Raw genomic sequence first — 27,327 nt, 5'->3', positions numbered from 1 at the left:
TCAATTAGTCCCTCTGACACAGAGAGATTAAGTGAGTTGGCAAAACTATAGCAGCTGGAGTTCAATGCAGGGAAGTCATCCACTTTGGATCCAAGAGAAATCAGAATATTTTCTAAATGGTGAGAGACTCGGAACTGCAGAGGAGCCGAGAGACTCGGGAGTCCAAGTTTTCAAATCATTAAAAGCAAGTAGACAGGTACAAAAAGCAATCAAAAAGGTGAATGGAATGTTGGCCTTTACCTCAAGGGTCTGAAATACAAAGGGGAGGAAGTGATGCTTCAGTTGTACAGAATCTTGGTCAGACCCCATCTGGGGCACCCAGTTCAGTTTTGGGCCCCGCACCTCAGGAAGGATATATTGGCCTTGGAGGGGGTGCAGCGCAGATTCACCAGAATGATACCGGGGTTTAGAGGGTTAAATTAGGAAGACTGGTTGCATAAACTGGGCTTCTATTCCCTTGAGTATAGAAGGCTGAGCAATGATCGAATCAAGGTGTTTAAAATGTTAAAAGATTTTGATAAGGTAGATATGGAGAAACCATTTCCTCTGGCGGGGGAGTCCAGAACAAGGGGGCGGAACCTTAAAATTAGAGCCAGGCCGTTCAGGGGAAGTCAGGAATCACTTCTTCACACAATCTGGAACTCTCTCCCCCCGACAGGCTGTGGATGAGGGGGCCGATTGAAGCTCTCAAAACTGAGACTGATCGAGTTTTGTTGGGTAAGGTTATCGCGGACCCAATTGGCCATGGATTTTTATCGGGTTTTTTGCCTCTCCCAGGGGATTGTATGGCTGCTGGGGTAGGAGTGTCTAATCCATGTGTGGATTTGTGGGACAGGCTTACTGAATCAGATGGTCTTTTCCTGCAAGTCATTTTCATGTGTTACTGGAATGTTTTACTGAAGCTCCATTTTCTCAAGTTGACTTGGAATGTTGGAAACATCATTTCTCCTGATAGTTTTTCCGGATCTAATCCCTTATCTGCTGAATTCAACTTAATAGCAACATTTTGAAATAAATTACCCAGAATTCCTCCTCAAACAGTCAAATCTCAAAACATGACTTGATTGTTTCAAGCTGTGACTGAGGCTACATTTAGAAAGAGAAAACTTGAATATATCATCTGACTCAGAGGCAAGAGTGCTACGCCTCTAGCATTGGTACAAAGCAGTTTCATTTTATTACAGAGAGGTGCAAAAGTAGGCATTTGACCCTTTGAGTCTGTTCCACCACCTTTGTTAGACATCGTAACGATCTAACCATCTCAATTCTGCCTTTTAAAATATTCCTTAATGCCCTTATTTTCCCAAGTAAGTTTCTATCGCTCTTTTAAAGTCTCCGGCCTAGAAATTCAGTGCCCTTAGCGCCGATTTTGCGGCGCTAGAGGGCCTAGCGCTGCAATTGGCGCCGGCGCCTAAATTGCCTGGGGCCCTTCCGCCGCGGTAGACCGGTAGCGCTGCGCCGGCACGATGACGTCATCGGTGTGCGCAGCGTCCCGGTTGCCGTGGTGACGGGGCCCCAGCGCCGAAATTGACTTGCGGCCGCCTCGCCCGTGGCAGCCGCAAGCAACGTTCTGGCAGAGGTGCCTTGCACAAGTTTGCGCCGGCGCATTAAAGGCCCCGCGGCGGCCGGCCGCTTTCCCGCCGCCCGCCTGGCCGCAGCTCCCTCCCCGGACTTCCCCCCCCCCCCCCCCCCCGGAACAGAAGCAAGCCCGGCACTTGTCCGAGGTGCCGGGCTCATTTTTAATAAGATTATCGCGGGCCGCGGCCGGGTGCAGGCAGCTCCTCCTTAAGGGAAGGAGGAGGCCTGCACTTCCCGAACCTGCCGCACCGCAGCGGGCGCCGCAGCGCCGGAATAGCGCCGAAATTCAGCACATAGCGCCAGTTTTCAGGCGTAACAGCTTTCAGCAGCGCCGGCAGCCGTTTGGGCGCAGAACCAGTGAATTTTGGGCCCGACCAGCGCGACTTAGCTCCGGCACTAACTTCCGGCGCTAAAGCCCTGGCAGCGCCAAAACTCAATTTCTAGGCCATCATCTGTGGCCTTCAGGCACAGAGTTTCACGTTGTCACAACTCTGGCTATGAAGATGTTTTTCTTTGAATCCACTTGTAATCACCTCAAAAAATTCTTCAGCGTTGCACCTGAATATTACAGTCACACTATACCAAGATACGAAAAAGACCAGCTGCTCCCAGTCCTGTTGCATCACGACCCTCAATGCCCCCACCCACCAGGAGCTATGTAATCTCTTGGAGAAGCAAAAAAACTCTGGGCCAATTCTGGGAAATTCCTCTCCAACCCCCAAAGATGATCAAATACTAATTTCAGGAGCCCCGCTGTGTTGCCATTTTTTTAGTTGCGATGGCCGAGTGGTTCAGGCATTGGGCTTGAAATTCAATGGGGTTTTCCCGTGAAGGCTTGAACCTGCAATCAGGTTTCCACCCCTGCCACAGCACTCAAACGGCCCTAATCAAAGTCACAAATAACATCCTTGTATAGGAAACTAGCTGAAGTGCCCGGCGGTGCCGAGGCTTTTTCGAGGGCATGTTGTTGTTGGAAGAGAGAGAGAGCGGCTGGGGGGAAGAGAGAGAGCGACTGGGGGAAGAGAGGGGAGGGGAGGGGAGGAGGGGGGGGAGGGGAGGGGAGGGGGAGGGAGAGGAGGGAGGGAGGGCGGGGAAGGGAGGGCGGGGGGGGAAAGGGAGGGGGGAAGGGAGGGGGGGAAGGGAGGGGGGGAAGGGAGGGGGGGGAGGGCGGGGGGGGGAAAAAGGCGGGGAAGGGAGGGCGGGGGCCCCCCCCCGAGGGTCGCGGGCCCCCCCCCCCAAGGGTCGCGGCCCCCCCCCCCCCCCCCCCGAGGGTCGCGGCCCCCCCCCCGAGGGTCGCGCCCCCCCCCCCCCCCCGAGGGTCGCGGCCCCCCCCCCCGAGGGTCGCGCCCCCCCCCCCACCCCCCGGAGGTGGAAGACCGCCGATTGCGCGTGCAGCAGGAGCTGAGACGCGGCGTCTCTCTCTGGCTCGGCCGGCGGGCCCGGTTGCCACGGTAGCCGTGACGCTGACCAAGCCCCCGCCCCCCCCGGCCGAGCCAGAGAGAGAGAGACGCCGCGTCTCAGCTGCTCCTGCTGCGCGCGCGGCCCCCCCCCCCCCCCCCCCCCCCGAGGGTCGCGGCCCCCCCCCCCCCCCCCCCCGAGTGTCGCGCCCCCCCCCACCCCCCGGAGGTGAAGACCGCCGATTGCGCGCGCAGCAGGAGCTGAGACGCGGCGTCTCTCTCTGGCTCGGCTGGCGGGCCCGGTTGCCACAGTAACCGTGACGCTGACCAACCCGGCCGAGCCAGAGAGAGAGACGCCGCGTCTCAGCTGCTCCTGCTGCGCGCGCGCGGCCACCCCCCCCGAGGGTCGCGGCCCCCCCCCCCGAGGTGAAGACCGCCGATTGCGGCTGTGCGAGACGGCCGGCGGGGCCGGTTGCCAGGGTAACCGTCGACGCTCTGTCGCTAATGAGCGGATAATGAGATGCTAATGAGCGGAATGTTGAAGGTTTTTGGGATACCGCGGGCGCAATTTTAGCCCGGCCGAAACGTAAATACGCTTAAGAACCGTCTCGGAGGTAACGCCGCGCGTAGGTACGCCCTGTAACATAGCCCGACAGACGCACAGGCGATGACAGACAGAATGACAGAATGACAGACAGACAGACAGAATGACAGACAGAAGTACCGATTTATATATATAGATTAATTAGGCCCCATCTAGAACACTATGTCCAGTTCTGGTCCCCTCACATGGTGAGAGATGTAGAGGGCTTGGAAAAGGTTAAGAGGAGGACCACCAGATTAATACCTAGTTTAAAAACCCTGCACTATCATGATTGAATCATAGAATGGTTACAGCACAGGAGGAGAGGCCATTCAGCCCGTTGAGCCTGTGCCGGCTCTCTGCAAAGAGCGCCCCCCCCGCCCTTTCCCTGTAGCCCTGCAAATTTTTTTTCCTTCAGGTACTTATCCAATTCTCTCTTTTGAAAGCCACGATTGAGGTCTGCCTCCACCATCCTCTCTCAGGCAGTGCATTCCAGATCCTAACCACTCGCTGCGTAAAAAAGTTTTTCCTCATGTCGCCTTTGGTTCTTCTGCCAATCACCTTAAATCTGTGTCCTCTGGTTCTCAACCCTTCTGCCAATGGGAACAGTTTCTCTCTATCTACTCTGTAGTAGATCCCTCATGATTTTGAACACCTCTATCAAATCTCCTCTCAATCTTCTCTGCTCTAAGGAGAACAACCCCAGCTTCTCCAGTCTATCCGTGTAACTGAAGCCCCTCATCCCTGGAATCATTCTCATAAATCTTTTCTGCACCCTCTCTAAGGCCTTCACATCCTTCCTAAAGTGCAGTGCCCAGAATTGGACACAATACTCCCAGTTGAGGCTGAACCAGTGTTTTATACAGGTTCATCATAACTTCCTTGCTTTTGTACTCTATGCCTGGTTCAGGGAGCTGGGTCTTTTTACTCTAGAACAACATAGGCTTCAGGAAGACTTAACTGAAGTATTTAAAATGATGAAGGGACTAGACTGTGTCCATGTGGATAGATTTCTATGAAATGCTAACTGAATTTTAAGCTCCAAACATTAGAGACCGGTTTTAAATCTACTTTTTGCAGAGGTTGTGCAATCACAATCTGTGATTTATGGAGAAGACAAATAAAGAGTGGTTTATATATTGTGGGATATTGAAGAGGGTGGATGGGCTAAGATAGAGAATGGGAGAAGAGAAAGTGATGAGAGTCCATGTGGGACTTAACACAGGCATAAAACTACACTATGGGATATTAATGTACGAAGGGTTAATGCATGTGAAATTCCTTCCTTGCTATTTCAACCGAAGTCTTGATCTGTTTAAATGAATGGCCAGTGAGTTGACAAATTGTGTTGAACTTATAAATAGCCTGAACTATTTTTGGAATAAATTGAATTGCTACAAGGGAGATGCATTTCAGCTATGCAGGGTTATGCAGACCTGCTGTTAATAGGAACAAGGATTAAAGTTCATTTAAACTAGATATGGAGAAGGCAGCACCGACTTTAAATATAGTTAAGCAGCATTTGAAAGTTGGTCATGAGGAGGGTGTGAATAATCTAAAACAAAGAGTAAATTCAAACAAACTGAACAAGCACAAGGCTCATAGACAAATGGCTCTTGAACGGGGGTGCGAGGCACTGTCCAGCTCGGGTGCGATGAGAGATGAGTAAAATAGAATTACACAGAATATGCAGCACAGAAACCGGTCATTTGGCCAACCAGTCTGTGCTGGTGTTTATACTCCACACGAGTCTCCTCCCATTCCATCTGCCTCATCTCAGCCTTTCAGCATAACTTTCTATTTCCTTTGTTCACATGTACTCGTCTAGTTTCCTTTTTAAAACATCTGTGCTATTTACCTCAACCACTTCCTGTGGTAGCGAGTTCCACATTCTAAACACTCCCTGAGTAAAGAAATTGCTCCTTATTTCCCCTATTGGATTCATTAGTAACTATCTTGTATTTATGGCCCCTAGTTTTGGATTCTCCCACAAATGGAAACATTCTCTCCACATCTACCCTGTCAACTCATTCATAATTTTAAAGACCTATCAGGTCTCCGCTAAGTCTTCTCTTTTCTAAAGAAAAAAGCCCCAGCCTGTTCAATCTTTCCTGATAGCTGTAATCTCTCAGTTCCAGTAATATCCTTATAAATCTTTTTTGCACTTTCTCCAGTGCTTCTGTTTCCTTTTTATAGTATGGAGACCAGAACTATGCACATAGGAACATAGGCTGGCACAGACATGATGGGCCGAATTACCTGCTTCTGTGCCGTAAATTTCTACGATTCTATCGGTACATAGCCTGTTCTGCCATTTAATGAGATCACGGCTGGTCTGCGACCTAACTCCATGGGGGCCTTTGGCCCATATCCTTTAATACCTTTGGTTAATAAAAATCTATCAATCTCAGATTTAAAATTAACAATTGATCTAGCATCAATTGCCATTTGTGGAAGAGAGTTACAAACTTCTACCACCCTTTGTGTGTAGAAGTGTTTCCTAACTTCACTACTTTTGAATTCTGTACCCCTCAAAATAAATCCCAGCTTTGTTAGCATTTTTAATTGCTTTGCTGACCTGCGTTGCTGTTTTAATGATTTGTTCACCTGTACCCCAGATCGCTTTGCTCTTCTTATTTTCTAAGGTGTAGGTGATGTTTCTATTTTTCCTACCAAAGTGCATCACTTCATATTTATCTATGTTAAAGTTCATTTGCCACTTAACTGCCCAATCTATAAGTTTTCTAATGTCTTCATGACATTAATAGAAAAAGGTATCGGCCCAGCCTAAATAAAAGGCTGAAAATAGGCTAGCATTTCTCTCAGTACTTGTGCCTGGTGAGTAGGATGGGCTTCAGCCAGGAGTTGTGCTGCAGGCTCTCGATCAGCTCGACCTTCTGCCGCAAACTAGCAGCCCTTGATCTGTGACCTGACTTGCATCCTATTAGTCTTGCGGTTTCTTATTGAACATAAAGTAACCATTAATTGGTACAAATTTAAATGACCAGTTTCATACCTGACTCCCGTGAGAGTTCAGATCGTGCACAGAAAGAGGCCAGTCGCTATGCTTTATGGGACGAGCTCAGCCAGAACCAAAAGAGCCAAATGGTTTTCTCCAAAAGCAGCCACTCGTCGATTATGAGACGGGACTGAAGATCTCAACAACAACACAGCGCTTACAGCAATAAATAGATTTAGTTCTTACCTCAGCACAAACTCCTTCTCTCTGTCCTGCAGTCACCAACATATTCGTCATAACAAAAAAAACATTATCACCCTGTAAAAAAAGAGGAATGGGAGAGTGTGAGGGATACAGGAAACCAGGGCTGCGATTTTGCCGGCGCTCAAAGGGCGGGTTCGGAGGTGGGCCCGCTGTCAAAATCAAAATGATTGACAGCGGATTGGGAGCCCGCTCCGAACCCGTCTCCATGTAGGTTTCCAAAGTGTCAGGCCTGCAGTTTCAGAACAGACCCGACACCAAGCGGCCGAGGAGGCATTTAAGATAATTAAATGCTTGTTAAACGCTTGTTAACTACTATTCTGCCAGCCTATTTATATATTACCACTTTTTTAATGGGGTTCACGTCGTTCGGAGATCACGTCAGGTAAGTAGGTCGGGTTCTCTATGTCCCCCCCATTGCTGTGAATAGGTGACAGCTGCAAAAGTGGTATGAAAGCTACCATTTCACAGCTGTTCACCTTCCAATGTCAGAAGCTTGAGCCTTCATGACTTGGAAGACACTTTTGAGCTGTATGCAGTTTGAAAGTGTTTGGAGTAAACTCTCTTACCCACTGTCACCTCCTTGGAGCAAGCTCCCTCACCATTGAAATATCACTTTTGTCATCTCAACTTCAGCTGCCATCTATTCCAGCAACATCGGTGCCCTTGAAAAAATCTCACCTTGCTCCTCTGAATCCCTCCACGATCAGCCCCAACACCAACATCACCAACAACAACATCAACCTTCTCCGCAATCACCTGATGCTGCACAGGACACAGGGCATCAGCACCCAACAACATTGCTGCTCGGGAGGCCAGCGATGGCCAGATTTACTTCACTTGTCGCTGTACACCCTGGCTGCCTCATGATGCGCCAGGTTGACAGCACCCCACACCAACACCATAAAGCACCCCTACAATGTCCAAGCCATTCCTTTCACATTCATCACAATTGGTGGGGGGGGGGGGGGTTATGTCTCAACATTCACTGGAACTCATTAAGACACTTCCAAAGGTGAGCACAGATCTGTCCAAAGGTGAGCACAGATCTGTCCAAGAAGGCAAAGTGTTGAAAATAAAGATGTACATCACATTAACAGAAAATTTACATGAACATTGCATAAAACACCCAAGTGCCTACCCTTGTGTGTTGTTAGTTGGTATGATTGCACTAGGATAAGGGTGAGTGTGAGGGGTGGCTACTGAGAGGGGGAAGTGATAATGTAGATAGAAAGGGATAGGTGGAGGTGCAAGGTAAGTTGGTGTGAGTAAGGATGTGCAGGAGTAGGGTAAGGAAGGCAGAGTGATGGGAATGTGATGAGTGGCACAGCAGGATGAGGTTGGATATGAATTTGCAGTAACGTTTCGTGATCTACTGAGATCAATGAAAGGTTTGCGCCACTGCAGCCTGGCCCTTCTGACGGCATCCCTGCTTTTGCCCTCCTGTGCAATGTGCACCCAGGCTGCGTTGGTGTCCTGGGGAGGTCTCTTCCGCCCTTGGAAGGGAAGAGAAGCTCCCTGCGTGCTGTGACTCTCTCCATAAGCATATGGAGGGAATCATGCGGGAGCCTGGGTGCAGCTGTGTACCTTTGTGCAGTGCTTGTCAGTGTTTGCAGCACCTCAATTCTGCAGAACACTGACAGAACAACTGTCAAACTCAATGTGGCCGTGGTCCCTTTAAGGAAACCGGCTGATGGCGCGTCATCAAATGATGTCATCAGATCCGCTTCCTTTTAATTGGCCAGGAACCTCGCAGGGCGGACTTAACAAACCCAATCTACATAAAATCCTTTTCACAGAGCGGCTGGAGCCGGGACCCGCCAACAACCTCTCCCACCACGATCCCGCCTCCGATGGCAAAATCGTGGCCCAGGATTCACCAACTGCATTCATGTTATCTTTTAGTCTCCACACTATTCCCCCACTCCCGCGCCATGCTTGAGCTTTTTAAGCCAAAAGTGTCACATTCACAAACATTTTGCATCTCCTCAAAAAATATCTACATAAAACAAAGACCATGAGCCATATTTAAATGTTATTCATTTATTGTAGTGCCCTGCATGGATGCAATTTGACCCGGAATTTTTATTTTATAACTGACTCCCATGGTTTTGCCCACAGAAAGTCAGGACACTGCAAATTTACTGCCAGTGCACCAGTGCTAGGGTTTGGGTTTGGGTTAGAGTTTGGGATCTGCAGCTTCTGAAGCTCTAACTAGTGGTAAAGGTGTGATGTGTGTCACAGAATGGAGATTTACAAACAAGGATTGTGCGACATACATATAAAATTTTATTATAGATTTTTTTAAATTCATTCACAGGATGTGGGTGTCACTGGCAAGGCCAGCATTTATTGTCCATCATTAATTGCCCTCGAGAAGGTGGTGGTGAGCAAAGGGAATTAGTGAACCAGATGGGTTTTTATGACAAACCAATAGTTTCACGGTCACCATTACTGATACTAGCTTTTTATTCCAGATTTATTTTAATTGAATTTAAATTCCCCAGCTGCCATGGTGGGATTTGAACTCACGTCTCTGGATCATTAATCCAGGCTCACAGACCTTCCATTTTGTTCTTTCCTCCACTTCCCCTTTTCCCTGCCCCTGCACTTGCTTAAAAATCTGTTACATCTCTAACTTTTTCCAGTTCTGATGAAGGGGTCATCGACCTGAAACGCCAACTCTGTTTCTCACCATAGATGCTGCCTGACCTGCTGAGTATTTCCAGCATTTTCTGATTTTATCTTTGGATTACTAGTCCAGTAACATAACCATTATATCACCGTACCCCATGCGGTATTTAACATTATAAATTTCCAAGGATTTTTTTTGCAGATCTATTCATTACAATTATGCTATGATTGGCAGGGCTAAATTCTGTTTTTGATTCACTGTATTATTCTAAACCTAAATATTCCCCTTTTGGGAGGAAATTAAAAGGCGTTATTAATTGAATAAAATAGAAAGTTTGAAATCTAACCTGAGGGGGAATGACGTAATCAACCACGTCCCAGAGACGAACCCCAATGTCAGAGGAGTTGGTCAGAGCCACGCCCTTTAGCTTAGTTATCACTGAACTTTCCACAGAAGTGTCTGTTTCCTGGTAACCTTTTTTTGCTAAGAACACCCACCTGTCAGCCAACAAAAAGTGAATTATAACATTTCAGATAATGTTAAGATAATAAATAAACTTGTCTAACTCGCTCCAAGTACCCAGTAAACTACATCTACTCATGGCCAATATCTCACTGGGAGATAGGCAAAAGTCTGAGTCCATTAGATTTTATAGGATGAAATATCTTCCCATCAATTTGTAAAAACACACCAACTTTCACAAATCAGCATTTTGTTGGTTTAAAATAAAATGAGTTTTTGAGTAATTCTTTCCCGATTTCTGTAATTTGTATCATCCTCCCAGTAGATCTCCAATGTTATTCTAGCTTCAAGAAACACCTCCCATTCACTTTGACTGAACTGTATAGAATTGCCTGCAGTATTGTTTTATTTCAGCTCAGATTTCTGCCTGTGACACTTTGAGAATGTGCAGCGACTGCCTGTAATTAGTGACCATTATTGACCCTTTTCTTCCAATTCCATGTCGCCAGTTGTTGAGTTTAGCCACAAATTAAAATAAACAATTCTGTTTAGATCTAGCACTTGAAGAACACAACATCCTGCAATGTGTAATTTATGTGCAGAACTCAACAAATCTTGAAATGCAATCACTATCAAATGTATTAAACATAGAACATCCAGAACAATCAATAGTGGAGATTGACTTAACTGATCTAATCAAGACCTTCAGATTGAAGAGGGACAGATTATTTCACAGCCTCAGATGACTCCCGATAGCTGTTCTAACAAACTCTATACAGTTGGGAATGAAAATAAACTGACCCTATTGCTGTTGGTAGATTTAAAAACAATCTTCCCTCAGCAAGTTTGATTTTTTTTCCTCCAATTTTCTTCCCTTAGCCTCCACTCCCCAAAAGTGACAACTCGCTTTGGAGCACATCTGTACAGAAGGCAGTGGCCCTGTTACCCCTTTGGCACTTCCCCAAGTGATAGTGACAGGGTATTTGAGTGAGGAGGATCACACAATTACTGGTGATCAAGCGTAGGAGCCTGAGAGATTTATTTGGTTAGCCCAATCTATATGTAGATTAAAGTCACCCATGATAACTGCTGTGCCCTTATTGCACGCATCTGTAATTTCCCGTTTAATGCCATCCCCAACCTCAACATTACCGTTTGGGGGTCTGGATACAACAATGGGACCATACAATGGATTGGATGAAGTAAACATGAATTGCCCTCCCAAATGATTGCTCTCTCAAATATAAGGAGGTTGGAAGCGCGGACAGTGGTATGAGAGGGTTTTAAATGGATAGGGGTTGTATCCTTATTTCACCTTGACCAGAACAGTAGAACCAGAGGACATGGCCTGCGCTTGAGTTATTTCAGTCAGTAAATGGTGAATTTCTGGAACAGACTCCCTAAGGAGACGGTGGAATCCGTTAGCATTGATTCGTTCAAATGCAAATTAGAAAGATTTCGTTGAGAAAATAACATTTTGGGATTCAGTGTTTGAGTAATTTGAGCCATGATGTGGTGAGTGTGGTGTGCTCAGGAGGAACAGGTGACTTTGGGCCCATGGTTCCCAAAGCTCTCCACCACTGGGGTTTTCCTTGCCTCATGTCTGGGCCTGTTGTAGACTCACTGATAGAGATTGATTCTATGATTAGTCAATAACTCCATTATTGTTGTATCATGTGACCAGGATGGTAGAAGGCGAACTAGAGGGACCCGGGTCTATTTTTCTTCTAGCAATTCCTGCTGAAAGAAAGAACAACAACTTGTATTTATATAGCGCCTTTAACGTAGTAAAATGTCGCAAGGCGCTGCACAGGAGTATTTTAAGACAAAAAATTTGACACCGATCCACATAAGGATGAATTAGGGCAGGTGACCAAAAGCTTGGTCAAAGAGGTAGGTTTTAAGGAGTGTCTTAAAGGTGGAAAGAGAGTCGCGAGGGTGAGAGGTTTAGGCAGGGAATTCCAGAGCTTAGGGTCTAGGCAAAAGAAGGCGCAGCCACCAATGGTTGAGCGATTATAATCAGGGATCCTCAAAAGGGCAGAGTTAGAGGAGCGCAAATATCTCAGGGGGTTGTGACACCGTGGAGGGGTTGAAAGAAGAAGAAGTGAGGTAGAGCTGGGTGTCATCAGCATACATGTGGAAACAAACATTTATATAGCACCTTTCATGACCTTAGGACGTCTCAATGCGCTTTACAACCAATAAAGTACTTTTGAAGTGTAGTCACTGTTGTAATGTAGGGAAATGCAATGATATAAATGACAAGATAATCTTTATTTACTGATGTTGGTTGAGGGATAACTGTTGGCTGGGGATAAGTGTCAGCTGTGACTCAGTGGTTGCACTCTCGCCTCTGAGTCAAGAAGATTATGGGTTCAATTCCCACTCGAAACTTTAGCACAGGAAATGCTGCACTGTCAGCGGTGCCATCTGTAATGTATGTACCTTTAAGAGGAACTATGTTTTTGAAGCCCCTGTATACTGTAGTACCAGTAGTGACCACTCGGGTATATAAGCCTGTGTAGCGTCTTGTGTTGTTAGTTCACCTCCAGACTTTGTTCAGTAAACACTTGTTAAATCAACTCCTGCATTCCGTGTCTCCATTAACACACGGATCTAACAGTGGCGACGAGTTAGAAACGAACTTACCTGCAATTCGGCAGCACCTCAAGGGGATCGATTCCTCAGACGAAGGTCGAAGCCAGAAGCAAGGAAAAAAAAAAATAACTGGAAAACGAGGGCCGGGTTTGGTCTCCAGTCTGTGGTTTCCCCAGCTAAATGGGCTGGTGGCAGGTAGTGCACTGATCCTTCCTGGGCTGCGGCGGGCTAGAGCTCGATCGGGTGGCTCTGCAACGGGGCCGGGCAGCGAGTCGGGAAGCAGAATCAAAGACAGAGAGAGGGTGGAGCACTCAGGGCGCGGCCGGTGCTGCAAAGCAGGTCGGCGTTCGGACCGAGCAGAGGGAGGGGAAAGTCCCAGAGGGTCCGCTCCACGACGGGAACGGTTCTCCAAGTAACGGAGAACTATTGAAGCGATATATTAAAAAAAATAGAAATACCGCGAAAAGCTGCAGGTCGCAACAGGAACCGCGGAGAACAGCAGCGGCAGCAGCGGCAGGAAAGCGCGGGAGGCGCCATCTTAACTCGGCGGGGAAGAAACAAAAGCGCGGGAAGCGCCATTTTAGATTTTCAAGATGCCGAAGACTGGCAATATTACTGCTTTTGATAGTGATATAGAAGATTGGACCACATATGTGGAAAGAGTGGAGGTATATTGCAAGGCGAATGAAGTAGCGGATGATAAAAAGGCATCGGTACTTCTAAATCTGATGGGCGCAAGGACATACGGGCTGTTACGAAACTTGATCACTCCAGCCAAACCGATGGACAAGAATTTTAAGGAGATTGTTGATACCCTACAGGAGCACTTAAACCCAACACCGCTGCTGATAGCGGAACGATTCAAATTCTTCAGGAGGAATCAGCACAAGAATGAAAGTAACGCTGATTACCTCACCGAATTACGAAAGCTGTCAAAGCACTGCCAATTCGGGGCAGGACTGGCAGATTCTCTACGAGACAAATTTGTCTGCGGTCTCCTAAGCGAAGGAACACAGAAAAGACTACTTTCTGAGAAAGATTTGACATTGGACAAGGCTTTCAGTGTGGCTGTATCATACAAAGCAGCAGCAAGAGGAGCTGCAGAGATACAGCAAAAGCCACAGGACTTCGGCACCCATGAAATGACACGGGGTTTCGGGAGATGTTATCGCTGCGGCAGATCCACCCATGACCAGAAGGACTGCTGGTTCAAGGACAAAGCATGCAGGCAATGCGGAAAGATGGGACACATTGCACGTGTATGCAGATCTGGAAAGAAATCCGCTGACAGTAAAAAGGTCAATAAGAAAAAGTACAGAAAGGTACAAATGATGACGGACAGTAGCTCCGAAGACCAGAAGAGCGATAGCGACTCCGGAAACAAGAGACTAAGCTGTCTCAAATTACATAATGTAATTGCCAAAGAAGATTACCAGACCATTTGGGTTCCCCTCACGATAGCGGGGTCCCCAGTCAAAATGGAGCTAGATACAGGATCAGCTCTGACCGTCATGAGTCGACGGGATTACGAGCGGCTATTTCCGCATATACCTTTGAAAGACACATCCATTGTCTTGAAGACATATACGGGGCAGAAAGTATACCCCAGAGGGAAAATAAGGGTGCCTGTTGTATACAACGGCAAGGAAATACAGAAGTTGTATTTATACATTCTGCAAGATGGTGGTCCACCGTTGTTGGGACGTGAATGGATCAGAAAGATACGTTTAGACTGGCACTCCATTCAGGCACTGACGGTGACCAGTAAGAAAAAAAATGATGATGACGTCATACCTGGACGATTAAAAGAAATCTTGGCTAACGCCAAAGAAGTGTTTCAACAGGAACTAGGAACCCTGAAAGGCACCACCGCCTCAATAAAAGTGGAAGATGCGGCAATTCCCAAGTTTTTTAAGGCAAGGCCGGTGCCATATGCAATTCGTCCAGCCGTCGAGGCAGAGCTGGAGAATTTGGAAAAAGCAGGCGTGTTATCCAAGGTAGATTGGAGCGAGTGGGCAACACCCATCGTCCCGGTCATGAAGAAAGCGTTGAATAATGATAAATCTGAAGAACAGAGAAAAGTTCGCATCTGTGGGGACTTCAAGGTGACTGTAAACCCGGTTCTTCACACGGTACAGTATCCTCTTCCGAGGATAGAAGATATTTTCGCCTCACTATCCGGAGGGAAACGTTTCACCAAAATTGACTTAGCACAGGCATATCTACAGATGGAGGTTGAGGAGGCCTCTAAAAAGTATCTCACGATAAACACACACAAAGGCCTGTACCAGTACAATCAACTGGTTTTCGGAGTGGCATCAGCTCCGGCTATCTGGCAAAGAGCTATGGAGCAAGTCCTGCAAGGGATTCCGGGGACTCAATGCTACCTAGACGACATCCTTGTAACAGGAGAAAATGACAACGAGCACCTTGCCAACTTGGAGCAGGTGCTCACGAGGCTGAGAACGGGGCCTACGAGCAAATCGCCCCAAATGCGAATTTTTCCAGAAACAAATATCATATTGTGGCCATGTCATTAACGAAGAAGGGTTGCATAAGTCACCTGAAAAAATTGAAGCGGTCGTAAAGGCCCCAGCGCCTGAAAATGTCTCACAATTAAGGTCATTCCTGGGATTAGTAAATTACTATCATAAATTTTTACCAAACTTGTCGACGGTTCTGCACCCGCTTAACGCACTGCTACAAACAGGAGTAGTTTGGAAATGGAGCGAAGACTGTAAACGTGCCTTCCATAAATGCAAAGGCTTGATCACGTCCAGGGAAGTGTTGGCTCATTACAACCCATCACTGCCAATCAGACTGGCGTGCGATGCATCCCCTTACGGCGTGGGAGCGGTATTATCACATAGATTCCCTGATGGCTCGGAGCGGCCAATAGCTTTTGCGTCACGCTCATTGAACTCAGCTGAGCGTAACTATGCCCAGATCGACAGGGAGGCACTCAGCCTGATGTGGGGGGTGAAGAAATTCAACCATTACCTACACGGACAAAAGTTTACCTTGTTGACTGACCATCAACCCCTCGTCTCCATATTCAACCCTAAAAAGGGCGTTCCCATTATGACAGCGCAAAGGCTACAGAGGTGGTCCCTTTTCCTAGGGGCACACCAATATGACATAGAATACAAAGGATCAAAACAGCATGGGAATGCTGACGGGTTATCGCGCCTACCGTTGCCAACGGTGGAAGAGGCGCCTACAGTGGACCCAGTGGAGATATTCCACTCGACCATAGTGGAATGTCTACCGGTGACAAATTCTACCATTGAAAAAGAAACGCGAAATGACCCGACTCTCTCACGAGTCTACGATTTAACGGTGAAGGGATGGCCAGCACATGGCGAACCGCTGTTGCCAGCATTCTCGCAAAGAAGAGAACAGCTGTCAGTGTGCCGAGGAACCTTGATGTGTGGATCCAGAGTGGTGATTCCACCCAAACTCAAGGATAGAGTGCTAAAGGAGCTTCACGAGGGGCATCTGGGTGGAATGAAAATGAAGAACTTAGCCAGAGCGTTTGTGTGGTGGCCAGGTATCGATGGAGACATCGAAGAAATAACCAAGAGCTGTCTAGGATGCCAGAAGGTCCAAAACGCCCCACCACAAGCCCCTCTACATCAATGGGAGTGGCCATCATCTCCATGGCAAAGGGTACATATCGACTTTGCTGGTCCATTTATGGACTCAATGTTCTTAATCGCAGTGGATGCACACTCCAAGTGGCCGGAGGTAATAAAGATGTCCTCCACCACCACGGAAAAAACCATCACAGTATTAAGGACCATATTCGCCAGGAATGGGCTGCCTGAACAGATCTGTTCTGATAATGGACCGCAATTTGTATCCGAAGAATTCAGGAAGTTCTTAAAAAACAATGGGGTTAAGCACTACACGTCCGCCCCATACCATCCCGCCACCAATGGATTGGCTGAAAGGTTTGTCCAGACCTTCAAGAAGGCCATAAAGGCCATGGGTAATGAAGACATAAATCTACAACATAAGGTAGATAACTTCTTGTTTGCGTACAGGAATGCAACACATGTGGTTACAAACCAAACCCCCGCCATGATGTTTTTCAATAGAAGACTAAGATGCCGGCTGGATTTGGTCAAGCCAAACATCAGAAGGGACGTAGATTACCGGCAATTTCAAAGCATGAATGAAAGGCCAACTAGAACCTTCCAGATAGGTCAACCAGTTTTGGCCCGGGACTACCGTACCGAGAAATGGCAGCCTGGAACTATTTGCACACGACTAGGACCGCTGATGTATACCGTGGACATTGGAGAAAGCATAATAAGGCGCCATGCTGACCAGATCATAGAGTCATCCGAAAAAGGACAACCTGCACCACAACTCTATATGCCTAGTGATGAAGCAGAGATACCCATAGTATCTACCTCCGATCCGATGATACTGGAACCAGATAAACCCGACACTAGCATTGAAGCCGAATCGACCTTGCCAAAAGAACCTACTACACGACCGAGGCGTTATCCGGACCGAGTCAGGAAGCCTCCAGAGAGACTGAATTTGTAATTGATTAACTTCAGCAAATGTGTATATTATTGTTCTTGTAAAAATGTTATTTAATGATTACTTAAAATGTTATGTACTATTTATCTGAAAGGGGAGGAATTGTAGTGTATGTACCTTTAAGAGGAACTATGTTTTTGAAGCCCCTGTATACTGTAGTACCAGTAGTGACCACTCGGGTATATAAGCCTGTGTAGCGTCTTGTGTTGTTAGTTCACCTCCAGACTTTGTTCAGTAAACACTTGTTAAATCAACTCCTGCATTCCGTGTCTCCATTAACACATGGATCTAATGAGGATATAGAATGCAAAAATATGGTAACAACTCGCTTCGCATAGCCAAGGACCCTGTCAATCTAAAATGGAGGATCCTGTCAGCATAAAATGGTGGTGAAATGTCGACATCGTTGAGTCACTTGCATATTGTAAGAAATGATCATGTTAACTCAAGAAACTGTGAAGGCAGCAGGAAGTAAAATAAAAGAAGCTAAACTGATCTGTGGCTGCTAATATGGCTGGCACCCACGATGTCACACCTTGCTGGTGGAAACAGTGTAGGGCGGAGTGCAGAGGTTATACAGACAATAGGCGATCAGAAAACACATTACCATGATTGCAAACGCATTACCATAATGATTAGGTGATCATGAAACCATTACCAGCATATTTACTTAACTATAAACCATTCAGTGAAATGTGACTTCTTTGTTTCATACTGCCAGGCCAGGAAATCAAATTAAATGTATACGTGTACAGCTCAGGATTGGTGCAGACTGTACGATGTGTTAATGTCTTCTCAAATGCAAGTATAATAATGTGGCACACTGTATGAAAGATTGCTTGCTCTGGTTTAACCTGTCGGGACTCTTCTGGAGTCAGGACTGTGCTGTATCAGAGTAAGTCTCCCGGGATGACGGAATAAAAGCTGTTAAGCTCCACCAGTATTCGACTCAGTGTTTGTACTGAACCAGATTGAGGACCAAAAGAATCCGTTTCAACATTTGGTGTCAGAAGTGGGATCTCAACGGACGATCACCGAGAATTCGCGCAATTAAGAGCCGAACTAGTTTTGGACGTGAGAGGAGGAAATGGGCCCCCGGAGTGAGTATGTTTAAATTTACCACCTCGGTTTTCCTCTGATCCGTAAGTCCGATAAAAGTTTTGCCACTCGCTAATTCTTGCGTGGTGTCCCGACGAGATCTGGGTCAATCTGGCGAATACTGTGTAAACTTAGGAAATAAGTATCCAAGTTGGGTAACGCGCCGGCCTCGTATTTCACTTGGTCCGCTCAGGCTCCGATTGGACTAAAAAGTAGATAAGTAGTGATTTTAGAGAAAGAGAAAAAGAATACTTGAAAGAAAGTAAAAAGAGAGAGTCGGGGACTCTAGAGCTCGAGCAACTTGTACTCAGGGAGTGCAAGATAAGGGTCGTATAAGTTGAATAATTAGAGTTTAAGAATACCTGTACCAGGCAGTGACAGAGGCTAAATTTACGATTTGAATAATTAGGCTAAGAATACCTGTACCAGACAGTGACAGAGGCTAAAATTACTATTTGATGAATATAGACGACTCACTGTGTTTTTGTTTGGTCTAAGTATTGTAGTTATTGTATTGTGGTGTTTAGTTTTGTGTGCCGGTATCCGTGAAATATACGAGACACTTTTAAAAACGTAACTCGAATCCTGAAAGGGAGCCCTTAGTGTAAGAGAACCATGGGTGATTACCTAGACACAACAAGTGACGAGGGCAGTGCCTTACAAACATTGTGTGACAAATATCCGGATAAAGCCCAACAATTGAGACTACTCTCAGGGGGTTTAAATAAAAAATTAGGCAGCGAACAATGGCCACTAGGGGGTCCCAAAAGTTTAGAAACGGTTAAACAAGCTCAAGAAATGATTTGGAAAAAGAACATGGGAAGCAAGACTAAAAAACTAATTGGACTCTGGCGACAGTACTGCCAAGAAATTAAAGACAGTTCCCTATTAGCCAGCTGGCAAGAAAATGCTGTTAAATTAGGAATAAAGTTAACCGAAGGAGGAAATCCTAAACCCATTGAAATACTTAAGAATGTGCACATGAGAAAAGGTCAAAATCTGAAAAGGCGCCAGATAAAAAGGATAAAAATGAACTACGTAGTTCAATGGTTGGCCTTAGGTTGAAAGAGGGAGACGGAACAGATGAGGACTTAGACAATTGGATGTACAGAACTCCTAATGCGCCACCTCCTCAGCCACCCCAGTACATCAATATTTACCCCTCCCTTCCAACGTCGGCCTCACTAGCGATGCCTAATACTACCCCTCCAGCAACCCTCTCCGCAACCAGTCCCCCATTCACTCCAGGAATACCCCCAACCACCTTACCCGATAGTGCCACAGGCGTTACTGATCCCATAAGTAGTCGGACCCGGTTACAAACGGCAGGACAGACAAACCCTGTGCCAAATTATACTCCTACCCGGAGTGATAAGAAAAAGAAAAAGAAGGAAGAAGAGAAACGGGGAAATAAGAAAAGAGTCAGACAGTTAGTTCAACATAAATCCACTCAGGAAAGCGACACTGAGTCATGTAGTGACTTTACCGATTCGGAGGATGATTTATCACCTCCTGAGGATCATGAGTCAGAATCAAAAAATCATTCCGGTAACCCACCCAGGAACCTTCCAGTGAGAAAGATGCCAAACCCAGATCAGGCTAATGCCGCAGCTAACCCCACCATAGATGTATTTTTCCCTTGGAAACCTAATGAGATAATGGCTATCCTAGCCGGTATGCCAGACAGGAAAAAGGCGCCCGCTCAGTTTGTGGACTTTCTTCGAACCACGATACAGGTGTACAATGCAGACTCCCAAGATCTATGGGCTTTGATTCAACAAGTTTTAACTCCTTCCGAACACAATAGATTTTTGGAACACCTGACTCACCCCAATCATGCCGCTTTAGAGACCGCCCACGTCCTCACAGCTGATAGGGAGCGACACATGCTTGCAGCACTCAATGCTACACTCCAAAAACCTATCAATATATCTAATGTCCTAGATACTAAGCCAAAGAAAGATGAGGGACCTGAGGAATCTTTGGAGAGATTCTGTGAGGTTTATCAGGGACAGTCGGGGGACACCAATTATCAAGGAGGAGCCAATTCACCCCAATTCTGCGCCATTCTGATGAACTGTCTTCCGGCTGCTGTGGCGACAGCCATTAAAACCAATAATATGAACTGGGCAGAAAACAGCCCGACTCAAATGACTAGAGCTGCGAAATATTACTGGAAAGAAAGTAAGAGTGCAGAAAGTCAACCCCACGTTAAGGTCAAGGCGGAATATGTAATGAAGCGAGAGGACGTGCCCATACAGCCAAAAATAGGGCCAGACCTAACAGGATATCAAACGGAACCCCAGTATTGTGTTCCAGGATGGGTAGACTCCCAAAACTATGGGTATTACAATCACCCAACTGGACCCGACGCTCTTGCTTATGGCCCACCCTATGCGCCCCCACGACAAAATTATGGGGGAAGAGGAAGGGGCAGAGGACAAGGACAAGGTCTATGCTTCAATTGTGGTCAGCCTGGCCACTGGAGTAAGGAGTAAGGAGTGTCCGGCCAGACGACAAGGAAGGGGAGGTCAGACCCGAGGAAATAGAGGCGGTTGGCAAGGAGGTCGAGGAAGGGGAACATACACTGATCTCTCCCAAACCAATCCGTTTCCACATGTTACAACATGTTACAACCAGATCGAGAACCCCTATTAATGCTTCAGATTCAAGATCAATGGTATCCCTTTTTGGTCGATACAGGGGCCGCTATGTCATCTGTTCAATCAGACCTTAAACTCCCCAAATCGAAAGAAACTCAAAGCTTATCCGGCTTTCAAGGACAAGTATCTCAGTGCGCGATGACGGAAGCAGTCCGAGTAACATACAAAAACGAATCCGTGATTATGTATACAGATGGCAGTTCTTCAATTGATGAGAAGGGAAAACGAATTTCTGGTTATGCAATTGTGAATCAGGAAGGTGTCACCTTAGAATCAGCAGCCTTTGAATCCCCTTTTTCTGCCCAGCAAGCCGAACTGTTTGCACTCATACGAGCTTGTACTTTGGGAGAAGGATTAAAAATCAATGTACATACAGACTCTAGATATGCCTTTGGAGTAGTTCACGACTTTGGACAATTGTGGAAAAATAGAGGATTTCTGACCTCTTCGGGCAGCCCAATCTCTCACCGTCAGTTAGTCTCAGATCTCTTGCAAGCCCTTTTACTCCCCAAACAGATAGCTGTGATTAAATGCTCTGCCCATACCACTGGCCAAAACCTGGTAGATATAGGAAACCGCCGCGCTGATGAGGCGGCCAAAAATGCTTCTAGGAGTCACCAAATGATTGTGCCCCGAATGATGAGGCAGACTAAAAATTCCAAAAAGAATCAGTCTACCTCGGAAAAACTAATGCCAACCATCCAAGAGGTGATTAAGTTTCAGGAGGACGCTCCTGATAGTGATAAGCATTTGTGGAGAGAATTGGGATGTGTATATAACCCTTTATCAAAACTCTGGACTACTCCCGCGGAACAGACTTGCATGTCTGATGAGCTAGCTTTATGGGTTATTGAATGTGTACACTTTGCAACTCATTGTGGTGCCAGGGCAGTGGGTGATTTGCTTCTAAGTACTTGGTGGCATCCAAGGCTTCAAGCAATAGCACAGAACATTAGCGATCGATGCCTGATTTGTCAACAACACAACCCTGGAAAGGGAGTGCCTTGCGAATGGGGAAAAACCCCTTTACCTGAGGGTCCCTTTGAGACCCTGCAAATGGACTACATTGAGTTGGAAAGATGTCAGTGTTACAAATACGTACTTGTCATTGTAGATGTATTTAGTAAATGGATCGAGGCATATCCAACCACAGACAATAAAGCCTCTACTGTTGTTAAGGTATTGCTGAGAGAGATCATACCTCGGTATGGTATTCCAACTCGGTTAAGTTCTGACAGTGGTCCTCACTTCACTGCCGAAGTGAACAAGGAACTTTGTACCCTGTTGAACATTCATCAGCAATTGCATTGTGCTTATCGACCACAGGCTGCAGGACTTGTCGAAAGAACCAATCAGACTCTGAAGAACAAACTTGCTAAACTGGTAGCCGAAACCGGCTCCACTTGGTTGAAATTGCTTCCTGTGGCTCTCTTTCAGATCCGCACCACACCAGCGGGTAAAGCACGACTTACACCTGCTGAGATTATCTATGGTAGACCACTCAAGACTCCCTGGAACCAAAATGCTCCTACAACGGTGCATTTTCACCATATGACTGAAGAAATGACGACCTATGTCTTGGCTCTTACTAAGGTTTTGCGCGGGCTGCATTCACAGGTCCGTGCTGCATATGGTGAACTTCCTGACTTATCTGGTTCTCTAAAAATTGAACCAGGTTCGTATGTGATGATTAAGAACTGGACTCGTAAAAGTCTAGATCCAAGGTGGGAAGGTCCATATCAGGTCTTACTAACAACCCCGACTGCAGCTAAGGTCGAGGGAAGAAGCGTATGGGTGCATTTCCACCACTGTAAATTGATTGGAGAAACCAATCAAAAGGGGGGGGAGATAATCAGTGGTAAATTAGTACAGTATATAGTAGATTTTACGAACAATCATTAATTTTATTTTGATTGATCAGCCATTGATAGGAGACTACAGAACTCGTGCTCGGCCTTGATAGAGGTGACTGCAGCTTTTACGAGGTCTGGTGTTGTGTTTGGATTGTTCTGGCCTGCTGAAATCCTATTCTTATTATACTTATTATACGATTTAAATTTTTAATTTTTAAAATTTTAGTTTTAAGTTTTTAACTTTTGATCTTGTGTAAGCACTTTGTTTTCCAGATTAATAGTTAATAAGTAGCATTGATTGATCACCAAGAATCAAGATGAGGACTTTATTACTGCTTCTGAGCGTTATCGACTGAAGAAATGTAAGAAAATCACACCTGGAAAAACAGTCCATCTGTGCCGAAGAGGTATTCTCCAGTGCAAAGACAAGAATCTTAAAGCTTTTGGATCCTGGAACGTGACTAAATGGGACTTCTGTAATGGACTATTAAAAAAGGAACATCGGGAAGTACATTTGGACAATAGAAACAGATGGGGTTTGCCATGTTGGCACCAAAAATGTACTTGTAGGACCAACCCAGAAAAAGGAAAAGAATCATGGATGATCTAAAATGGAGGAGGAGTATAATAGACTCAATAAAGTAGAGATGGACCAGTATGATAAAACTCAGAATCACTGGGTACCTTAGATGGTTATCATGGAATGATAAAAGGGGGGAATGAGGATATAGAATGCAAAAATATGGTAACAACTCACTTCGCATAGCCAAGGACCCTGTCAATCTAAAATGGAGGATCCTGTCAGCATAAAATGGTGGTGAAATGTCGACATCGCTGAGTCACTTGCATATTGTAAGAAATGATCATGTTAACTCAAGAAACTGTGAAGGCAGCAGGAAGTAAAATAAAAGAAGCTAAACTGATCTGTGGCTGCTAATATGGCTGGCACCCACGATGTCACACCTTGCTGGTGGAAACAGTGTAGGGCGGAGTGCAGAGGTTATACAGACAATAGGCGATCAGAAAACACATTACCATGATTGCAAACGCATTACCATAATGATTAGGTGATCGTAAAACCATTACCAGCAAATTTACTTAACTATAAACCATTCAGTGAAATGTGACTTCTTTGTTTCATACTGCCAGGCCAGGAAATCAAATTAAATGTATACGTGTACAGCTCGGGATTGGTGCAGACTGTACGATGTGTTAATGTCTTCTCAGATGCAAGTATAATAATGTTGTACACTGTATGAAAGATTGCTTGCCCTGGTTTAGCCTGTCAGGACTCTTCTGGAGTCAGGACTGTGCTGTATCAGAGTAAGTCTCCCGGGATGACGGAATAAAAACTGTTGAACTCCACCAGTATTCGACTCAGTGTTTGTACTGAACCAGATTGAGGACCAAAAGAATCCGTCTCAACATTAACACCATCTTTTAGATGAGACGTTAAAACCAGGCCTCGTCTGCCCTCTCAGGAGGACGTAAAAGCTCCCATGACACTATTCGAAGAAGAGCAGGTGAGTTCTCCAGGATGCCCTGGACAGTATTTATCCCTCAACCAACATCACCAAACTGATCATCTGGTCATTATCACATTGCTGTTTTGGGGAGCTTGCTGTGTGCAAATTGGCTTCTGCATTTCCTACATTACAACAGCGAGGACACTTCAAAAAGTAATCAATTGGCTGTAAAGCTCTTTGGGATGCCCTGGGGTGGTGAAAGGTGCTATAGAAATGCAAGCTCTTTCTTTCAAAGGCCTGGGGAGCAGAGAAGGTCATGGATCCTATTGACCACTGTGAAGGGAAAACGTCAGCTGAGGAAAAAGGACCTTTCAGAAGTTCAGGTATGGAAAGTTGAGATATCAGTGCAGACATGACAAGAGATGGAGAAAGTGTGATGGAATCTGTAAGGAAGCAAAGTGGGAAGAAGCATAATGCAGGTAGCTGTGAAAAGCCCAGGGCTAGAATGAGAAATTCAGGAAGGGATGCACCAAGTACATGTAAGGGATGGGTGGAAGCAAAGCTAATGAAATTCTGCAGATCAGAACCAAGGAGAAGCATCACCAATACAGTCATTGATAATGAGGGGATGGCGAGAGAGGGGCATGGTGTCACACATGGCAATTTGGGAGTTGAGTTTGTAAATGAGAAAATTAAGAACTGTGGATACTGTTGACACCTGACCCTAATCTGTCTGGACAGGTCTGGGTACAAGGCTCTGCTCAGGCCACTTAACCAATAAATGATTCTGGGTAATAACTCCATATAACTCAAATTCTTCTCAACAAACATGTTTGGATTGAGACCCACGTTATTAAACTTATTGAAAATCAAATACTGGTTTTCAGTATACTTCTGACTCAGTTCAGTACCGTCTCTAAAAATAGTTTTGCCGCCTGATGCCGCTATTTATATCCCAGTGACCGCTCCGGATCCGCACAGACACCGGGAGCAAGAAATGAATGCCCCGGGCGGGAACCCGCTCCCTGCCCTCAGAGCCGCCGCAGTCCCCTTACCCCAGCAGGTAGCCCAGGATCGCCCCTTACCCCAGCAGGTAGCCCAGGATCGCCCCTTACCCCAGCAGGTAGCCCAGGATCGCCCCTTACCCCAGCAGGTAGCCCAGGATCGCCCCTTACCCCAGCAGGTAGCCCAGGATCGCCCGTTAGCCCAGCAGGTAGCCCAGGATCGCCCGTTAGCCCAGCAGGTAGCCCAGGATCGCCCCTTAGCCCAGCAGGTAACCCAGGATCGCCCCTTAGCCCAGCAGATAGCCCAGGATCGCCCCTTACCCCAGCAGGTAGCCCAGGATCGCCCCTTAGCCCAGCAGGTAACCCAGGATCGCCCCTTAGCCCAGCAGGTAGCCCAGGATCGCCCCTTAGCCCAGCAGGTAACCCAGCATCGCCCCTTAGCCCAGCAGGTAACCCAGGATCGCCCCTTAGCCCAGCAGGTAGCCCAGGATCGCCCCTTACCCCAGCAGGTAGCCCAGGATCGCCCCTTACCCCAGCAGGTAGCCCAGGATCGCCAGCTGCCCTGCCCGGTACAGGATTCCCACTTTCTTGTTTTTGGCGATGACGAATTTCTGGGTTTTGTAGTCGATCAGCGAGCGGTAGCAGGAGCGCCAGGGGACGCCGAGCTCCATCCCGAGACTGAGCGAGCCGCTGCGCTCCGCCCAGACATCCCGAGCCGGGAGCGCGCACATTCCGGCCCCGGGAACGAGCCTGAGCCGGAGATACCCGACAGTCTCCGGATCCTGACCCATCCCCCACTGACCCTCCCATCGCCCATTGACCCATCGCCCACTGACCCTCCCATCGCCCACTGACCCTCCCATTGCCCATTGACCCATCGCCCACTGACCTTCCCATCGCCCACTGACCCTCCCATTGCCCATTGACCCATCGCCTACTGACATTCACATCGCCCACTGACCCTCCCATTGCCCATTGACCCATCGCCCACTGACCCTCCCATCGCTCACTGATCCTCCCATTGCCCACTGACCCTCCCATCGTCCACTGACCTATCACCCACTGACCCTCCCATTGTCCACTGACCCATCGCCCACTGACCCTCCCATTGTCCACTGACCTTCACATTGCCCACTGACCCTACCATCATCCACTGACCCATCGTCCACTGACCCTCCCATCACCCTCTGAGCCTCCCATCATCCCCTGACCCATCACCCACTGACCCTCCCATTGCCAACTGACGTTCACATCGCCCACTGATCCTCCCATCGTCCACTGACCTATCACCCACTGACCCTCCCATTGTCCACTGACCCATCGCCCACTGACCCTCCCATTGTCCACTGACCCTCCCATCACCCTCTGATCCTCCCATCATCCTCTGACCCATCACCCACTGACCCTCCCATCACCCACTGACCCATCGCCTATTGACCCATCACCCCCTGGGCCCTCCCATCGCCCCTGGGCCCTCCCATCGCCCCTGGGCCCTCCCATCGCCCCCTGGGCCCTCCCATCGTCCACTGACCCTCCCATCGCCCTCTGACCCTCCCATCGCCCACTGACCCTCCCATCGCCCACTGACCCTCCCATCGCCCTCTGACCCTCCCATCGCCCTCTGACCCTCCCATCGCCCTCTGACCCTCCCATCGCCCTCTGACCCTCCCATCGCCCTCTGACCCTCCCATCGCCCTCTGACCCTCGCATCGCCCACTGACCCTCGCATCGCCCACTGACCCTCCCAGTGCCCACTGACTCACTGCCCACTGACCCTCCCATCGCCCACTGACCCTCCCATCGCCCACTGACCCTCCCATCGCCCACTGACCCTCCCATCGCCCACTGACCCTCCCATCGCCCACTGACCCTCCGATCGCCCACTGACCCTCCGATCGCCCACTGACCCTCCGATCGCCCACTGACCCTCCGATCGCCCACTGACCCTCCGATCGCCCACTGACCCTCCGATCGCCCACTGACCCTCCGATCGCCCACTGACCCTCCGATCGCCCACTGACCCTCCGATCGCCCACTGACCCTCCGATCGCCCACTGACCCTCCGATCGCCCACTGACCCTCCGATCGCCCACTGACCCTCCGATCGCCCACTGACCCTCCGATCGCCCACTGACCCTCCGATCGCCCACTGACCCTCCGATCGCCCACTGACCCTCCGATCGCCCACTGACCCTCCGATCGCCCACTGACCCTCC

At 47.6% G+C, this 27,327-nt stretch overlaps 1 protein-coding gene across 1 annotated transcript in view; it reads right to left on the bottom strand.

The window, feature by feature from the left end:
• The window catches only part of p2rx5 (purinergic receptor P2X, ligand-gated ion channel, 5), a 138,303-nt gene extending 112,464 nt beyond the window's left edge, over positions 1-25,839 (bottom strand). The window contains exons 1-3 of the mRNA XM_085965103.1: positions 25,643-25,839; positions 9,760-9,910; positions 6,764-6,835 (exon numbers count right to left, since the gene is read on the bottom strand). Coding sequence (XP_085821229.1) covers positions 6,764-6,835; positions 9,760-9,910; positions 25,643-25,782 — 363 coding nt within the window. The 5' untranslated portion in view covers positions 25,783-25,839. The remainder of the gene's footprint in view (positions 1-6,763; positions 6,836-9,759; positions 9,911-25,642) is intronic.
• Between the last annotated feature and the right edge of the window lie 1,488 nt (positions 25,840-27,327).

The sequence above is a fragment of the Somniosus microcephalus genome, chromosome 22, assembly GCF_052327205.1.
Source record: "Somniosus microcephalus isolate GS21.2 chromosome 22, FLI_Smic_1.0, whole genome shotgun sequence".
Classification (NCBI taxonomy): domain Eukaryota; kingdom Metazoa; phylum Chordata; class Chondrichthyes; order Squaliformes; family Somniosidae; genus Somniosus; species Somniosus microcephalus.
Note: the sequence above shows the minus strand (reverse complement) of the source record. Positions and strands in the feature narration are given on the sequence as shown.